This window comes from Dermacentor variabilis, chromosome 4 (genome assembly GCF_050947875.1).
Source record: "Dermacentor variabilis isolate Ectoservices chromosome 4, ASM5094787v1, whole genome shotgun sequence".
NCBI classification, from domain to species: Eukaryota; Metazoa; Arthropoda; class Arachnida; order Ixodida; family Ixodidae; genus Dermacentor; species Dermacentor variabilis.
The window spans coordinates 91,197,872-91,215,673 of NC_134571.1; the positions used below are offsets into that span (position 1 = coordinate 91,197,872).

The following is a 17,802-nucleotide window of genomic DNA, read 5'->3' on the forward strand; positions in this document are numbered from 1 at the left end:
GACCTCGCAAAATGATGAGCGCATGGGAATACTAAGACTTTGTGGACGAAAAACGTGCGCATCGTGATAAACAGTGAAGTGCACATTTTCCTCACTTTATTTTTGAGCAGTAGTTTCGGTCGAGTAACTTGCAGAACTAGTAAAATATTCAAGTCCAAAAAGAAAATGGTATCTTTTCGATAGGAGGTGCACACAACGTGAAAAATATGGTGTCATTATACTGCCGGGTAAGAAATCTTCCATGATCGATATCCTTTCTTTTGCACCGTGGTTGTCTTGTTTTGCTGGTTTTGTTTCAGTTATGGATATGTCAGTGCACCTGCTGGCACGATGCTTTAGTGCACGTTTTCTTCGCCAAGTTTCCAAGGAAGCCACCTGACGGGCTCCCAGAGTATTGGCCAAAAAGGAGTCCGGACATTTTCGTCTCCTTTCTCCATTCATTGCTTATCTTGGCTCCTCATTATAGGCAGTTTATCGAGAATTCAGTGCCGCTTTCCAGGTGCTTGCCTAAAATATCGAAGCTATGTACTTTCCATTTCAGCTCTTTGTCAGTATCCAGTATAAACAGCACATATTCTTATCGGCGAAAAAGAATGCAAGAGTTCAAGACAAAGGTAGCACGCACTAGAAGTTATACTTCAAGTGTACTGAAATAAGCTTTTAAAAAGCTTATAAACCTTAAAACTAAATAAACATCGCAAAACCTGATAAATTTGTGCAAGTACATAATCCTAGTTTGTTTAAGAAGTAAATGCCAAACACGTGCGAAAGTTCGTCTCTGCGTACACGCTCAGCCATGCTAGATTTCTGATTTATTTGTTGGCTCATAACCGGCACGGACACTACCTTTACTGAATGAAACGGCCGGTAAGCTAAAGGTTTATCTGTGTCAAAACGCAGTATTCCAATTTTCAGGTATAATTCTGCAGCGAATGTGTCGTTCTTCTTTTTCGCAAGTGTGATAATCCTTCCTCTTGCGTCGTAAGCTTTCAAGCGCCTTAAGCATTTCCTGGTTACATTCTTAACCAACAACTTTTGAGTTCCGAGTAAGCACGCAAGAAAACAGAGGCTCTTCTTGTCCCTGCTGCAAAAGTCTTCACGCAAGGTCGAAACGATGCATATTCTCAAGACACGCTGAGCGACCATGTTCAATATTGCTGTGCTTTAAATCTTTCGATTTTTCGGCTAAGTTCCAATTAAAATGCGGAAGTGCACACGAATGAAAGTGCAGAATTGCACGCGAGGCCTTGTGTGTCTAATACCTTTGTGTGTTAATCATGTCTACTTCGCGTTGAAATCACAGTCGTGGATAACCAGCAAGCCCAACTTTCTACAGTTTTGCAGAAGGAACAGTCTTTTACAGTACGAATCACCATGAAAATGTTACACGTCGGAAGTTATTCTGGTTTCCAACTAAATTATGGGGTTTTGCGTGCCAAAACTACCATCTGATTAGGAGGCATGCGGTAATGGGGGACTCCGGATTAATTTTCACCACCTGCGGTTTTTTAACGTGCACATAAGTGTATGTACACTGGTGCTTTTGAATTTCGCTCCCGTCGAAATGCGGCCGCGGTGGCGGCGATTTGAACCCGCGACCTCGTGCGCAGCAGCGCATCACCAAAGCCACTAAGCAACCACGGCGGGTCTGGTTGCTATCGCATAATGTGAGATAACGGAATGCAAGTTGCAGCATCTCAATTAATCAACGCCAGCGACGCAGACACTAATTATTCCTGAGCTCATGACATCAATTCACTCGGTTGCACCTAGTTCACACGAGCAATAGAGGCACTAAAGAAACATACATCTATATTTTTCTTCTGTTTTTTTATTTGTCGAGCACCCTGATCATTCTTCATCTTCAGTCCCTGACATTGTTCTTTTCTTTTTTTACCCTGCCATCCTTCGGATAAAACATTCCTGTCATCAATCTTCATTCCAACGTAGACTACAAGGCACTGACACAAACTGCATTCAAACTCTGGCACCATTTCACACACAGAAATTTTCTCGCTCCCTACTTCGTTAGGCACAACGACCACCTGCAAATGCCAACGTTAAAATAATGTCTGAACTAAGATAGAGTGTTTCCCACTGGCAGCCCGAAGTTCCTATAGGTGGACCCTATTTTTTGTGAAAGGTGGTTATAAAACCCGAAGCGTGTTAGTTTGATCTTTATAGATGAGTCGTGTCACTTGGCCTCATGAATGGCGGCATCAGTCTGGCCAATAAGCCGTTTCAGCCCTCGTTCTCTTTTCTACATCTTCGTTTGCAAGTTGGCACATAGGTACCGACTACAGGGGGGCTCCAGGACACGACCCCCTTCCGGAGCCCACTCCGGGGCACTCCGGAGGGGGGCGGTGCGCCCCTTCCCCGGTGATGCAGAAGGCTATCCTCACCCTCCCCCCCCCCCCCCACACACACCCAAAATGTCATTACCAGAATTTGGTCACCTGCAACATTTGAGGTTCCTTCTGACTCGGCTCTACCGTTACATCTCAAATTTTACTTGGGCTAATAGCTTACTGCATCATTATTGGCGCGGACGTGCGCGTCTTGTAATTCAGAATTTCGCTTTACTTCTTCAAATCTTCACTTTAGGATGATAAGCGCATAAGAAGCACTTTGTATTTGTTCACTTCAACATTGTTTTATGTTTCCACGTTAAAAAACCTGCAAATGCACAATATGTACACAGAAAAAATATATTATATTTTTAAAAGAGGGGTGCCTCGTCATCAAATCGTGGTTTCGGCACGTAAAACACCAGAAATAATTTTTGAAAGAGGAGGAGGGAGCCAATAACCAATTATTTATAAGGGTATGGATAGCCTATGCCTAGAGAATGAATATGTTGCTTTATGTTCACCTCGCTTCAAATTGCTTTGCCCCCCCCCCCATGCTTTTCTGACACTGAAAAAAAAAAACCTGCAGACTTCAGTGACCCCTTCAGCAAAGTCTTATATCAATGGCATATGAAACGCACGTTAATGATATATGTTTCAGTATTGCTTCTCTTTCCAGTAAGCAATGCTAACGGCTCACTAAAAGAAAAGAAAAACTCATTCATAGGTTACATTTATTAGGGATAGGAACATAGAAAAGCTAGTGCATATTGCTTCCAGTGCAGTGGAGTAGCCGCCAGTAATTATTTCATTACTGAGAGTTATTTAGGTATAAATGTAATTAATTATCTAACTCGAGACCTACTATCTAAATTATCAAAGTGTCAATGCGGCATTTGTAGGTACATTCATGCGACATCTAACTGCGGCATTTTCAGCGACGTACTAATTGCGCACTAATTTTTTTCTGACTGATAAATTAAGTCCGCGAAATATTAAAAATACCACGTGATTGCGCTACCACCCGCATCATAAAGCAACGCCCTCGAACAGGCTATTTTAAGTTAGTCAGAACGAACTAAACAAAATAAAGAAAAACATCGTGATCGAGCTAATGCCTCATCTACCGCACCCCGGCCGAAGTAACATGTCGCGCTTGGTCTTAGTTGAAAACGAGCTCCCATAGCTGTTGTCCTAACGTAGATAAAGTGCACAAATAGTTCTTTTTTTTTTTGCCACATTGCCTACCACAACAAAAGCGAACTGACAACTTCAGTGCAAAGATTTAAAGGTGCGTATTGTGTTGTCCCAGTCGCCAAGTCTTTCTCTAATGAGCACAAGGAAAACATGATCCCTGCCTTGGGAGCTGCAAATGGCAACAAGAGGAAGGCTGGAAATATATATCAGTCTCGGAAGTGTGGTAGTAGGCCAAACGCATCGACTATAATCAGAAATTATGGAAACCTGAGACAGACCGACAGCTTCCAGAATCAGTGGCAGAGGATTCCATCTTTGAGACCTAGCCTACGCGCGGATGTTCTAGCGTTTATGACCTCAAACCCTCATGCTAGCACGTGAGACGTGGCCGCGCAGGTACCAATTTCCAAGTCATCAGTTTAGAAGATTCTAAGTCACTCGGCATTTCACACGCACCACCTTAACCAGCAGCATTCTTGGAAGATAAAGATCTGCAGAATCGTCTACATTTCCTGAATTGGGTTCTCACAAAAGCCGATTAGTCACTGCACTTTTTGAGCAACATCATGTGCACAGGTGAAGCCAATTTTTTCAGAAAGGGAAGGAAAATTTGATTAATTCACACATTGTAGTGACTGCAATCCACACTAGGTAAAACGCACTCGGCATATTGCCAGTGGTCGTTCAATATGTGGTGTGGAAATTACGCCGGTGCTATAATCGGTTCCATCTTCTGCGATCACACACTGACTGGGTCGGGTTACGTGGACGAAATCCTTGAAGGAGTGATGGATTAGTTTCTCAGCGAAGTCCTACTGTCAGGTCTTTCACTTCTGTGGTCTCAGCAGGATGGGGAGCCAGCACACAGCAGCTTCCGAGCATGAAACTGGCTGATGCGACTTCTCATGCGCAACAGATTGGAAGTCACGGGCCTGTGAATTGGCCGGCTAGGTCGCCTGACCTCTCCCCACTCGATTTTTTTGCTTTGGGATTATGGTAAATATCGTGTTTACATGATCGAGACGACGACATCACATGAGCTCAAGGCAAGGATAATGGATGTCTGCCGTAGAATTCCATCGTCGTTCATCAAGAAAGCCACTGAAGATGTGATAAAGCGGACTCAGCATTGCATAGCTGCATAAGTACACCTACTCAAACACGTGCTCTAGGTAGCAGCTGGAGTTCAACAGCGTTTAAGAATTCACAGATAATTAAGGGCCACTAAAATCTGATGGTTTTCTTTTTCTGTTGTTTTTGTGCAGACGTCCTGATTGCCAAGTGGGCTCATTTAAAAGTGGTACATTTACATTCATGAACGCATCGGTTTTACTTGTTTTCTACATGTGGGTCGCTTCCCGGTCTGTCTATTCGGTTCTATTCCTTTTTTTTTTTTGCCACGAGCTTGTTTTTGCAGCAGGTATACATTCTCATGGAAAAGAAAACCATCATTTTAATTTGGCTGTGGTCCGAAGCAAGTTTCTTGCGCGAAATATAGCCATAAAACTGTGCGCGCACTCTTTCGATGCGGTGCGAGTAGAGCCGGGATTCTGAAACGTCGTTCTATGCCTATTCCATTGCTTTTCGCCTTTCGTGCGTGGTAAAAGTGGTGGTTTGGCCGCGTTATTAAGGGGCTCTTCTTATCAATGTGATCAGTCAACCTCGAGAGACGGATAATAAGCGTGACATAGAAATGAGAGAAAGGAATAGGTGCAAAGTCACGAAACCTGATGTTGGTGCCAGCTCCCATTTCGTACCAATATCAAGGTGATGAGCTGTCTCTTCGGGTTTGTGACAGGCAAATCAGTTGCTTTCAGCCGGCTTATTTGAGGGTGCTGCTTTATGATGCGGGTGGGAGTGCAATCACGGGATATTTTTTTATATTTCGTGGGGTTTCTTCACCAGCCGGAAAAAATTTGTACGTCATTAATGCGTTGCTGAAAACACCACAGTTAGATGTCATTTGGGGGTGCCTACAAATGCCTCGTTGACACTTCTATAATTAGGATAGTACATCTCGAGTTGGATAATTCAGTGCAATTACCTAAATAAATCTCAGTAACGAAACATTTTGGCGGCTACTACACTGTACTGGAAACTACGAGGTGTTGTACAAATCATATAAGGCCGTCACTTCAAAGAACAATTCTTCGAGGTCAGCAGAAATTTCTTAAAGTGCAACTGCTATTAAGGATATATATATATATATATATATATATATATATATATATATATATATATATATATATATATATATATATATATATATATATATATATATATATTGAATGAGAAGCAAGGGGGTTACTCGGGGCCCGATATTCATTAAGCATAGCATAAGAAGCCAACAATCCAAGACACCGAGGACAACACAGGGGAAATTACTTATACCTAATAATTGAATTAAAGAAATGATAAATTAATGGAAATGAATGCGGGTGAAACAACAACTTGCCGCAGGTGGGGAACGACCCCACGTCTTCGCATTACGCGTGCGATGCTCTAACTAATCGAGCTACCACGGCGCCGTTCTCCCATCCACTTTCTGGGGTATTTATGTGTTGACATTAGACTAACTCTGGGAATGTTAGCCAGCGCCATCACTCACAAACCCTGGCGGCGGATGTGGAACATCTTTTCTGCCACAAGCGTTAATGTTAAGTTCTAATATCAACACATAAATACCCCAGAAAGTGGATGGGAGTACGGCACCGTGGTAGCTCAATTGGTATAGCATCGCACGCGTAATGCGAAGCCGTGGGATCGTTCCCCACCTGCGGCAAGATGTTTCATCCATTTGCATTTTCTAATTTATCTTTTCTTTAATTCAATTAGTAAGTACAAGTAACTTCCCCTGTATTACCCTTGGTGGATTTGTTGCCTTCCTTCCTATGCTATGCTATGATATATGCATATATATATATATATATATATATATATATATATATATATATATATATATATATATATATATATATATATATATATACGAGAAGAAAGGGGGTTAACCGAGGGGCCCGATTTTTCTTAGTCATATCATAAGAAGCCAACAAACACTGACACCAAGGCCAACATAGGGGAAATTACTTATGCTTCATAAATGAAATAAAGAAACGATAAATTATAGGAAATTAAAGTCGATGAAAAAACAACTTGCCGCAGGTGGGAACCAAACCCACTACCTTCGCATTTCGCGTGCGATGCTCTACCAATTCAGCTACCGCGGCGCCGTTTTCCCATGCACTTTTTTGGGTATTTCTTGGGTGTTTTCTTGGGTAATATTCCCAGGGTTCTACTAGGACATATAAATACGCAAAAAAAGTGGATGGGGAAACGACGCCGCGGTAGCTGAAGTGGTAGAGCATCGCACGCGAAATGGGAAGGTTGTGGGTTTGGTGCCTACCTGCTCATCCACTTTAATTTCCATTAATTTATCGCTTCTTTATTTCATTTATGAAGCACAAGTAATTTCCCCTATGTTGTCCTTGGTGTCAGTGTTTGTTGGCTTCTTACGACGATATGACTAATATATATATATATATATATATATATATATATATATATATACCAAGCGAATGAACAAATTTGTCACAGAGAACTAGCGTCCCAAGGAAAGCAAGGCCGCTTTTGTAAAAAAACAATAGATTCACAGGTTAAAATCCCGAGCAGCTGGTCTAAAGCACCTGGTTCATTTATTTTCATTTTGCAGCCTGTTTCCATCGGTTGGCATCTGTGACTCTGACCCAGGATACAGTTTTTTACCAGATTACTAAAAAAAACTCGGGCGCTACCATTTGTGGGAGCTGAAAGCAGGGTGCTTCAGCCAGCTAGGGGCGATGGTTAGTAAATGGACTTGCCTAAACCTCCTGCTTCTGCCTTCAAAGAAATTTGTGACTTTGCAAATTGATCCATTTCAAGAAGATATCGCGCCATAAGTGCAAGGTTCCCCAATGATTGTGCACAGTCTTTTTAAAATACAAAGAGTTGCTTTAAACGTTTGGCCAATGAAGGCATTAAGGCGTCGTCAGTGAAGCCGCAAGAATGCATGAAACGACAAGCACGCATATCGCACAAACACATTTACTAACAATCATTCCCAACCGCAGCTGAACTACGATCGCGGCGCGAGAGTCTCCTACAGTGTATATAGTTAATAGGAAGTTCTATATTTAAATCGATATCAAAGCAATCGAGCGGCGAGACTTGGTAGAGAGTACGCTGCCATACCTCCATTCTCCGTGTAAGTGGCGAAAACGAACTCGGCGTCCGTGGATCCGGCGTCGTTGTGAGCCGTCATGAGCAGATTGTACCAGGTGCCCGGCTGTAGCTGGGGCACCATCAGGGTCTCTGTCTGCGGTTGCACGCGGTTGGAGATGAGCGTCCACTCGGACTCTCCCTTGGGCTTGTACTGAGCCACAAAGAAGCTGATGTGGCAGCCGCCGCTGTACCACGCGCCTAGATGCAGAAGCACGAACGTCGAGTTGATCGCCAGGAAAGAGGACTTGTCAGGAGCCACGGGTGCTGCGGTGAGAAACAGAGAATGGATGAGAAATTTGGCGAGCAAAGCTCGTTAGTGGAAACGGCGTAGCTATTTTATGTATTATTAGGGGAAGAAAAAATAAAAATGGGCCCCTTAGGACCGGCTGTTCTAAAGAGACAAACAGGACTCAGCCCGTAAAAAAAGAGGAGAGAACGAGATGAAAATAAAACATAACAAAATAATAAAACAAATGGTGGAAACACCATAAAACAAGTCACAAACTTTTATGTGACTGAACATGACCCCGAAATGTATTGATCCGGTACTCTTTAGGTTTATAATACCAATTTAATACACGAAAATGCGTCCACTTGTCAAAACGTTGACTAAAGTGACAATTGTAATTACACCATTCGTAATCACAAATTCGAATAGAGTGCCTTTCTTTTGAGATGAACCAGACAATAGCTTGCACATAAAGAGTGCTGATGACAACAATAGCTTTTTACCAGGTGACTGTATCCTTAGGACACTATGTGACAGCTCTGACATGGTAAAAATCTCAAACGAGCAGCTATAGCCTAACGTAGATAAGGAAGTAGTAAAATAACACAAAAATTAAGTGACTGACGTTCAAGACTTGCTTGTGTGATATGCTAATGCGCTGATTAGTTCTTGCTGAAACCTGCTCCAAAAGAAAAAAGACTAGTCATGTATGGGTATAGCTGTTGCTTAGAATGCCGACCGATTAAATCTATACGAACATATCGCTATGGCTTTTGCTGTGCCATTTTAGGATTTTAAGTACGCCTTACAACTCTTCGTTTCGAGTGGTAGTTCATATATTGTGTTTGGATGTATACCAACATCTTATTGACATTTATTATTTCAGCTATGGGAGCAATAGTCTGGCTGCAGATTAGGGGCGCTGTCACGTAAAGCTATTCGAAACTGTTTTTATTCCAATTCTGCAGTCAGCCCTCCACTAAAGGTACCTAAAGTTTTCGGACCACCGCCACATCGCGTCTCTATCACGCGGCGTCACGGAAACCGCGATGATCTTAGATCTTAGATGATGTGTACACACAGATTATGCATGATTATACCCAACAAAATAATAAAATTATTTCTGATCTGACGTCTTTTGCGGCATTAGCCCTTTGTTGTGGCCAAAGTTTTCGGCTGCGCCCACTTCGCCTTCTGTCGCGCGACTTCAGAGAACTACAAAATCACACTGCATCGAAGTGAATTGTCAGTGTAAAAACTACATTAACATGTCTAACGAAACTGAATTTTTTTTCTTAATAGTCGGAGATTGCCCCATTCCAAAAGGAAGAGAAGATTGCTACCCGATGATCGCTCTGGCAATGGCTACTCTGAGATGCCGGGGAGCATGCACTTATTTGCGTATAATAAAAAGTTTTACGTGGTAGTATAACGTTTATCGAACCCTTTCGGCACGTATGCGACATCACTCCGAGAACTCTTTTTTGCTGAGGATCCGTTTCAGCGGGTTTCTAACTTTCCGTTGCACGCCGCCGTTGGCTATGACCAGCAACCACAAGCTGAGTAAGGGGAAGCGGACCAATCTGAGACGCCGTGATTACTTTCCACATCAGGCTATCTACTTTCACTGTGCTGGTTTGGCCCCACCGAAACTTTCTCCACTGCTGCGTGCTCCTCGCCTCTTGGACGTCAGCCACTTCGATAAGAGAAACAGCTCAAAGTAGGTAATTCTATGCGCTTTGAACACAAACGAAAGTGACCTCCTATAAATGAGGAGAGCGTTTGATTGGGCGCTTCAAACAGCTCTGCGGGCTACCGCCTGATGCTTGCGTCGGTGGTTATGTAAGTTTGACGTCAGGGGATTGGAATAAAAACAGACTGGACTAGACTAGAAACAGGCGTTATAGGGTCTCAGGCTGCTGCTCCCACTGGCATAGGCTACTAATTTGTCCTCATACTATTTCCTCTTTTTTTAACTTTTTATTTCACGCTTTAGTAAAACCAAGTATAGAAGGGCACCTTTTGAAACTGAAGACCAAATCAACGTCTTCGCTACTGACAGGTTGCGTCTGCGAAGAGAAAGATTTCCCGAGGATACGAATTTATTTTGCGTTAAGGCTTGCAAGGATGAAAGGTAATAAAAATAAACAAGACAATTTCACTTCTGTCAACTGAGAAAACACTCGCTATCCTCAAAAATGAAATGCCAGAAAAAAAAGATTACTCCATTATTCCGAAAGATTAGCGAAAAATGGCAGCCATTAAAAAGTCTACGCTGTTTCCGTAGTACCAATAAAAATACCTCCGTTGATTAGGGTCTTAAGCGATGCTAACTTCGCAGTCGATCGTTTCATAAAGCACAATGTGCACTAGCTATATGCAATGCACAGTTTCTTTCTAAGGATGTAATTCACGCAAGACATATAATACTGCCAGTCAAGTAGCAGGATAAATATTTGCAGAGTAAAGCGTTCTCAATAGATCGTGCCAATAAATATTTGTTAGCGCAGGCTGTCGAGAGCGTATGTAACTGCAAATGCATTCGAAATATGAAGTAAGGCTGTCTTGTCAATAGAACAAAATAAGGATTTGCGTTCAGAAATGAGGTGGATATTTCTGCGTAATTACTAAAACACGGGTCTCTTGAAAACATTTGGGGGAAAAGCAGCTATTTAAAAAGTTCGCCAAGGAGTCTCATTGTTTTGTTGCTGTACCAAACCCTCAACACCATAGTTAGCTCCCTCTTGGTTAGAACCAAGAAAAAGATATGTTCATTTCCCTGTACGGAGTTCACAATCTTTTCTCTATTATACGAACTCGGCATCGAAATGGTCAGCTCTAATCCCTTTGAACATGCTTATAGCTATAGCACCTACCGGCAGACGTAACCATTATTATTTAGAGACGGCTTAGTGTTACCGTCAGTAAACGTTTTGTTAAGACTCGGTTTTCTGTGTCATTCTACTCGCCCGTGAACTGACCAGTGGTTTCATGTCTTTCGCTCGACAGAACGGGTATCGAAAACTCAATAAAAAATTTGAAGTCGGTTGAATCTTGTGGCAAATGACCATTTCTCCGTCTTCATCTCAACGCCTTTCTTTAACAATCCCGCCATCTCTTTAAATAATGCTCGCGACGCGACATTTGCTCCATCGCTAGGAAAAAATAACCATTACCTCAATACCAGACGTCACTATTGCTGTTGAAAGCATCGGCGAAGGCACTAAACATGCATTATACGTAGTGACAGCAGATCTTTAAGCTTTAGTAGCTCGTAGCAGCAGCAGCCGATTTTTGCGCATGAAGGGCCTTTCCGAAACCGGTATCATCTATTCTCCCCTCGGGATGACGGCCTGGTTAGCGATCCCGCGAAACGCGTGTGCTCGAAGGATTATTATGGCTGCGTAGCTTTCAACTTGTTCCTCCTCGAAAGTGACGCCTTGCGAGCGGTACACAGAAGCGAGGTACTCGCTGCGGAAGCGCGCTTTTCTTTTCCTCTTGCGTTTGCCTTCACTTCGACCAAGCTTGACTGCTTCGTTAGCGCGTTCGCGGAGCCCACCGCTGGGACCTCATAACTGGCAGGCGCCCGCGTCAGCCGTCGGGCCAGACTCGGGCCGCACTTCTTGATCGGCAGAACAAACAAAGTTGTTGCCTACTTCGTTAATTCTTTAGCCTGGTCATTATTAATGGACCACTGTTCTGCAGCCCTCCTCTAACCCCATTCCTTCTCTCATTACTCCCTGCTCACTCTTTCTTTGATGCACCGGATCTCTACATCTTTTTTGCTTGTTAAGTTCCTTTTGCACCGGTATGGCTAACCCTCTCTCTCTCTCGCTCTCTCTCTCTCCCTCTCTCTCTGTTTATTTTTCTTTCTTTTCTGCCTCTTCTGCCATCTATCCAGCTACGTCCGAAGCTGCTTAGCGCATCGGGAAAATGGGCGTTCGTTGGTATTTTTCGGGGTCCGGCCGAAGGGCTCGTTAACACACTCAAATAATTAACCTCAGGGAATTATTTGCTGCACCAGAGTCATCACTCACAGGGTGGTGCTGTTCGGCGTACGCTGCACGCGTGGAAAGACGACACGCATGGCGATTAGGGTCGTATTGCCCGCTGCTGCGCATTCATTTCGTGTTCTTTAGTGTGTGTATTTTTCTTTGTGCCCGCCTCTTCGCACCGCCGCGGGGAGGATTTTAGTTTCGCTATCAGCTCGCTGCTACTGCTATTGCCGCCGTTGCTTTAGCGAGCGAACCGGCAAGTGGGGTCAGCACGCCCCCTGCTGTTGTGCAGAACATCCTCCCCTAATGCGTCGCAGGCGGCGCGCCAGTGACGGCTGGTTTTTTCGTAATGAACCATAAATCGCCTTGGAAGGCCGTGCGGTGTGGTCGCCCTTGTTCCGCCTACACGTCAGCCGCCGTACTTCCTTGCCAGTGCGTCTAGCGAAATTTCATTAGCAGTAAACCTGTGAACCGGGCTGGTTACAACGTGCCTATAACCCCCGCAATAAGTAAAAGTGAATGAAAAGAAGCGGCGCTCGACAACAGCTGCCTTTGGTTAGGGATGATAGTTGTGCAACTTAGAGAGTGAAAGTTGTTCGCTGAAACGCGCTAAATATTGTGAGTATATTGCGGGCAATGGTGGGTATTGGTATAAGCGATGATTTCGTTGGTCTTAACGAAGAACGCTGTTATTCTTTAGAACTAATTTGCAAACACGGCACCTGCACAATCTGCAGTCATTTTCATCCGGGAAAGCTTCACCCAACGTAAGATTGTGGCGCTACAATGCCGTAGACACGGCCCACTGAAAGCTTAGTCTGATATCGACATTATGCACCGAACCGATCTTGTCCTGTACAAAGTCAGAGTACTTGCTTACAGCTGTAAATGACATTGCCCGATTCCGCTGCCGTCATATTGCTTCGTATCGATGGTAGTCTATTTCTCTTTTATGAGCAAGTGTGCAACCGTGTTACGAGCCGTCTTTCGCTACGCTTCATTGCGGCTTCGTTTCGTGTTTCATGACAAAATTTTCACTGCGCTTCTCGATTCTCGTTCCCTTCAGACGCAAAGGCAGGAGCGCACCACAAAGAAAGAAACCGAAAGCCGCGGCAGCATGGACGCGCCATCCGTGGGGCCCCAGCGTCGCATAGAAGCAAGACAACCAGCCAGGCACTTAAGGACCTGGCGACAATAAGCACCAACTCAAACTATTCACTATTCACGTTATTCACTACTGCCATGCATTCACCTGTGGCTTAGTGGGTAGAGTATCAGGCTATTGTGTCATTGAGTGACAGCTTTTGTGAGGCGGACCTCAGCGACTACTCAGAAAGACATGAGCTGACAGCACCCGCAAATGTGTGGGTGGGAGGGCCAAAGAAAGCTTTGCTTTAATACAAGTAGACCTCGACTTATACCATCTTCGGGTGGATTTGCCCCACATCAGGGACCGGCCCATTGTTCAAGACAGCAGCCACCACATGACGCTCTTATACGGGACGGTAGCTATACCATAAACATTGTGTCTCAAAATTCGGAGCTGTCTCGTAGTTGCCACCTTATCGCCTGGATGAAAGGAAAGCGCATCGAAGACAAATTACACACTCCCGGGCCCACTGGCAATCCAACACAAAACCTTTCAACTGCGAGCTTGGAATTTCCGTGTGTCATGTCTGCCATTCAGCCCCAGAAAGTGCTCACACCACCTACTGTCTTCCCAAAGGAGAGTGCACGTCCTAAAATAGAACGCCTGTCTATGCGGACAACGAAGTCAAAGCGATGTAGAGAGGCTGGTGACGGCCATAAGGAAGATGACGATGGCCAAATAAAACAGCCTCGTTGAACATAAGTGGCCAAGCTAATCAGGGTATTCGGTTCTGCTAGTTGTTTTAATTATGATCACTTAGCATCAACAGCTTAACAATGCAATAAATAACAAGCCGTACGAGGCTATTCTTACATGCACTCGTTGCTGTGCATCCATCCGTCGTTTTTAATGCTTGCTTTCTTTCTTTAATACGGACATCTAAATAACAGCGCCCAGCTGCTAGTCAGCGATAGCGTTATTCACTTCGCAATCAGCCCAATTTGGTGCTGTCTATGTCAACTAATGTGAATGATACTTGTTGCTGGTGGTGGAAACATCGGCGCTCAGTTCGGTGAAAGAGATTCTGGTGGCTTGTCCGAAAAAGGCGATGTGCTTGGGGCCCTTCTGTACTATGGCAGTTCATAGATAGCCTTTGACGAAAGCTTCAAAGCGACTGCATGAGTGACGAAATTTGACACCAATTTTGGTACCAAGACACGCTCGTACTCTGAAGCTGTATAGTTTTTTCACAACGAAATCACAGCGACCCCAATGCTCTGACATCACCGAACAAGCACGCAATGGCTTTGAAATTTTTGGCAAAGACTGCACTTCCAGCTACGTTGCATTTGACGGGGAGGAATATGAAAAAAAAGACATTTTGTCAGAATAATCTCAAGTTCATGTGCTGCTCATACCTGTGCCCTCCGTCTTGACACTGAGTACTTGGGTAGGGTCCCCTTTTCCAGCGTCATTGAATGCCTCCATGTAGAGCTGGTAACGTGTTCCACATCGCAAGTTTTCCAGTACGATGCTTTGCTGCGTCCCTGGTACATGTTGCTTGACCCACTCATTCTGTTCTTCCTTGTAGTGTAGTATGTAGCCTGCCAATAGGGCATCAAGCATCAGTCAAGCATCTTCTTATACTTAGCTCAGAAAACGTTTAAGGACATAGTGGACAACTCAGACTAATATTGTCAACGCAGCTAGAAATACTGCACGTATAAACCTATCTTAAGCAACACACTCACAGAAAGAAGGAGCACACTAAAAAAAATGCATGTTTATTTGCTTACCCATCAGCCCTGGCACGGCGTTCCTTATTTTATTTTTTTTTTTCAACAAAGTTACAGTATTCCTTCAGTTGTCTGATTTTCGTACTGCTACCACACAGCTATCAGAAGTGAAGGCTAATACTTTAAAGCAAATGTCTCTTCCTTAGGTACAAGGGAAGTCTAATACGTCGCACATACTACTTGAAAGTCAAAAATTTACTGCGTGCCTTGATATCTTTAGCAATAACTCGGCCCAAGAACGCGCCGAAATTGTGAGAAATGCACGAGTTCCGTACCAGTGACGGGAATGTCGGGTGGCTCCCACAGCAGATGTACCGATGTTGCGGTCGTCGACTGAACTCGAATCATAGGAGGGCTGGGCGGATCTTGAGGCAAAACCATGCCGGCAAGAAAAAAACAAAGAAGGAATAGCTTAGCAAAACAGCAGCCTTTAGAAATGACGCTCTTCAATTTAAGAAAAAGGGGCAGTCATTAAGCAGCCAGCCTTCATGTCTCGTCTTTCCAACTCATATCCGCCCCAAGCGCGCAACCTGATCGGCAGCGGCAAGCAAGCGCCGCTTAACAATGTATTATAGAGATCCCCGCGCCGAGACCTTCGTGAACTTTCAGCTGCGTTGAAGCACTCCTATCTTTTTTAGCAAGCATCCCTGGCGTCTTGCCTAAGCAACGTTCTCGCTTCATTTCCTGGAGCCTGAGAAAAGATTGCGGAAGCTCGTAGGAACCTTAACTTTCCAAGCGTCGCTTACAAGGTGAAGGGGGAAGGGGGGCAGGCATAACTGTACTGCATCAGCAGCATGCGAGAGGAGTGGGTGAGGCAGCAGAAGCGTTGGACAAGCATACACTTCGTACTTCCCTTAGCTCTGGAGCGATAACAGCGCTTCCGTGAGTGTAGTAAGCGCCTTCACTGTGTAGTGCCATCGCTGTATGGTTCCTTTCTCCACATGAAGCAACAAAAGACGCGCCTCAATATTACCCCTTGCTCCGCCTAGATTGTTTCCTGCAACACTGTTGTCCTTTATCTCGACACGTCTTTTCTTTTTCGTTAATCTAGCTCGGGAGTAGGAAAACATTAGCAAAGCTGCAAACATCACCAAGGACGCACGAGCCGTCACGACACCGTAAATGCATAAGAGTAGCGCACCTGGAACTAACTTGTACTTCGTTTCATGAACGTAATGTTCCAACTATACAGCAAGGACAAAAATTAAACACAGTTACCTAAACATTAACATACATCGTCCATAGGAAAAAGCAAATTTGTGTCTGGATGGCTCATGGATTTAGGCGGTGTCTGAATATATTCCAATACATATTCTTATTCTTTTTCCTATAGTTATAGCGATGAAGACTTTAACGCTGCGTTTTATGGTGCGTTCTACAGAGTAGCGATTCGAAATGTTAATTTGCCTTCAAGACAATGACTGCGTAAAGCACAAATGGCCATTGTGTTTTTTATCGGTTTCTTGCACACTCATTACGATCAGTGAAAAAACATCTATCTATGAATGTGACAGGCTAAAGCACCATATGCCTTGTTTCTTGTACACCTGTTTGTAAGCTTACAATGGCACTGACACATGAATAGCAAAACGCCTGGGAACAATGTATTATTATGATAGAGCAGCAAAACTTGGGAACGATTCTTGAGCAGTCTGTAAACGGAGGCAATGGTTCTTAAAAAATAAATAAAAAAGGATGGCTTTAAAGCTAAAGAAGAAGGGATACATACTGGTAAAATTAAGAATAAAATTGCGCACGTATACTGAATTATTGCAGCCATGCTTCCTGTTCTTTTCATCAACATATTTAATACTTGAAAATGCGCGTAGTATGTTATCATGGGGCTCCTAACATTATAACCATGATGCAAAACTGTTGACACCTTCCGGCACAAGAGAAAGAGCGGGGACTAAACGAGTGGATGCACATGAGTGCGTACACACAACACTTCTGAAAGCTTCATTCTCAAAGTTTAGGAACTACATGGCCCCTGAGATTATTCTGCCGGATCAGCGTTGGTAACATCGGCGAATATGAAAACAGAAAATCCTTTCCACTCCGCTTCGTGGGTTATTACTAAGTGTCTTTTGTGAAATTGCGGACGTATGGCCCTATAAATACTTCCCCATTTTTCACCGCGCATAAATTACGACGGCTCTTGCAAAAATGTCAAGGATAAATAAATTTTTGCCGTTTAGATTTTCTTCCTGCTTTTGTGATGGCTCTGTACACGCTCCCTAGTATGTTGAACTGGCGCGAATCCTTTATCCCAAGGATGAACTTCCATTTCTTCACAATCACGAACCATTCCGCCATCTGCCGGTGGCTCTTCAGAGCAATCAATACACTCCCGAAATAATTTTCGTGCCACCTACGAGAGATGGCGCGTCGGCCACTCCAAGGGTCAAAGCGCTCTTTGTTGAAGGCAGAAATGAGGACCTAATAAGTAAAATATGTATAGTACCGCTATAAGTGCTGGAGGCCGAGATAGCATTAAGCATTGTTATTGTTCTCAAGCTCATTGAAAAATAATAGCATAAGAAGTTCAAGCAAGTTCAAGAGAGAGAGTAGCATATATATATATATATATATATATATATATATGTATATATATATATAATGTGTGTGTGTTTGTGTGTGTGTGTGTGTGTGTGTGTGTGTGTGTGTGTGTGTGTGTGTGTGTGTGTGTGTGTGTGCGTGTGAAAGGATAATTCTTTTTGCCAATTAAGGCCATGCAGCATATAAAGTGACAAGACGGACCACTAGAAGCGCCAAACGTATGCGAATGCCAGTGTCGCCACATCCTTTCATCGCCACAGGTATCTGGACCATTTCTCTCGAAATGTGTGCAGCTCTGGCAGCAGTCAGCCTGCACGTTGCTTTGTATACC

The 17,802-nt window shown here is 43.8% G+C and overlaps 1 protein-coding gene across 3 annotated transcripts in view; it reads right to left on the reverse strand.

Moving 5' to 3' along the window:
• Positions 1-17,802, reverse strand: part of LOC142579494 (cell adhesion molecule Dscam1-like) — a 605,191-nt gene that overhangs the window by 83,277 nt on the left and 504,112 nt on the right. For all 3 annotated transcript variants that reach the window (XM_075689738.1, XM_075689737.1, XM_075689739.1), the window contains exons 18-20: positions 15,188-15,277; positions 14,535-14,720; positions 7,773-8,066 (exon numbers count right to left, since the gene is read on the reverse strand). In XM_075689738.1, the coding sequence (XP_075545853.1) occupies positions 7,773-8,066; positions 14,535-14,720; positions 15,188-15,277 (570 nt within the window). The remainder of the gene's footprint in view (positions 1-7,772; positions 8,067-14,534; positions 14,721-15,187; positions 15,278-17,802) is intronic.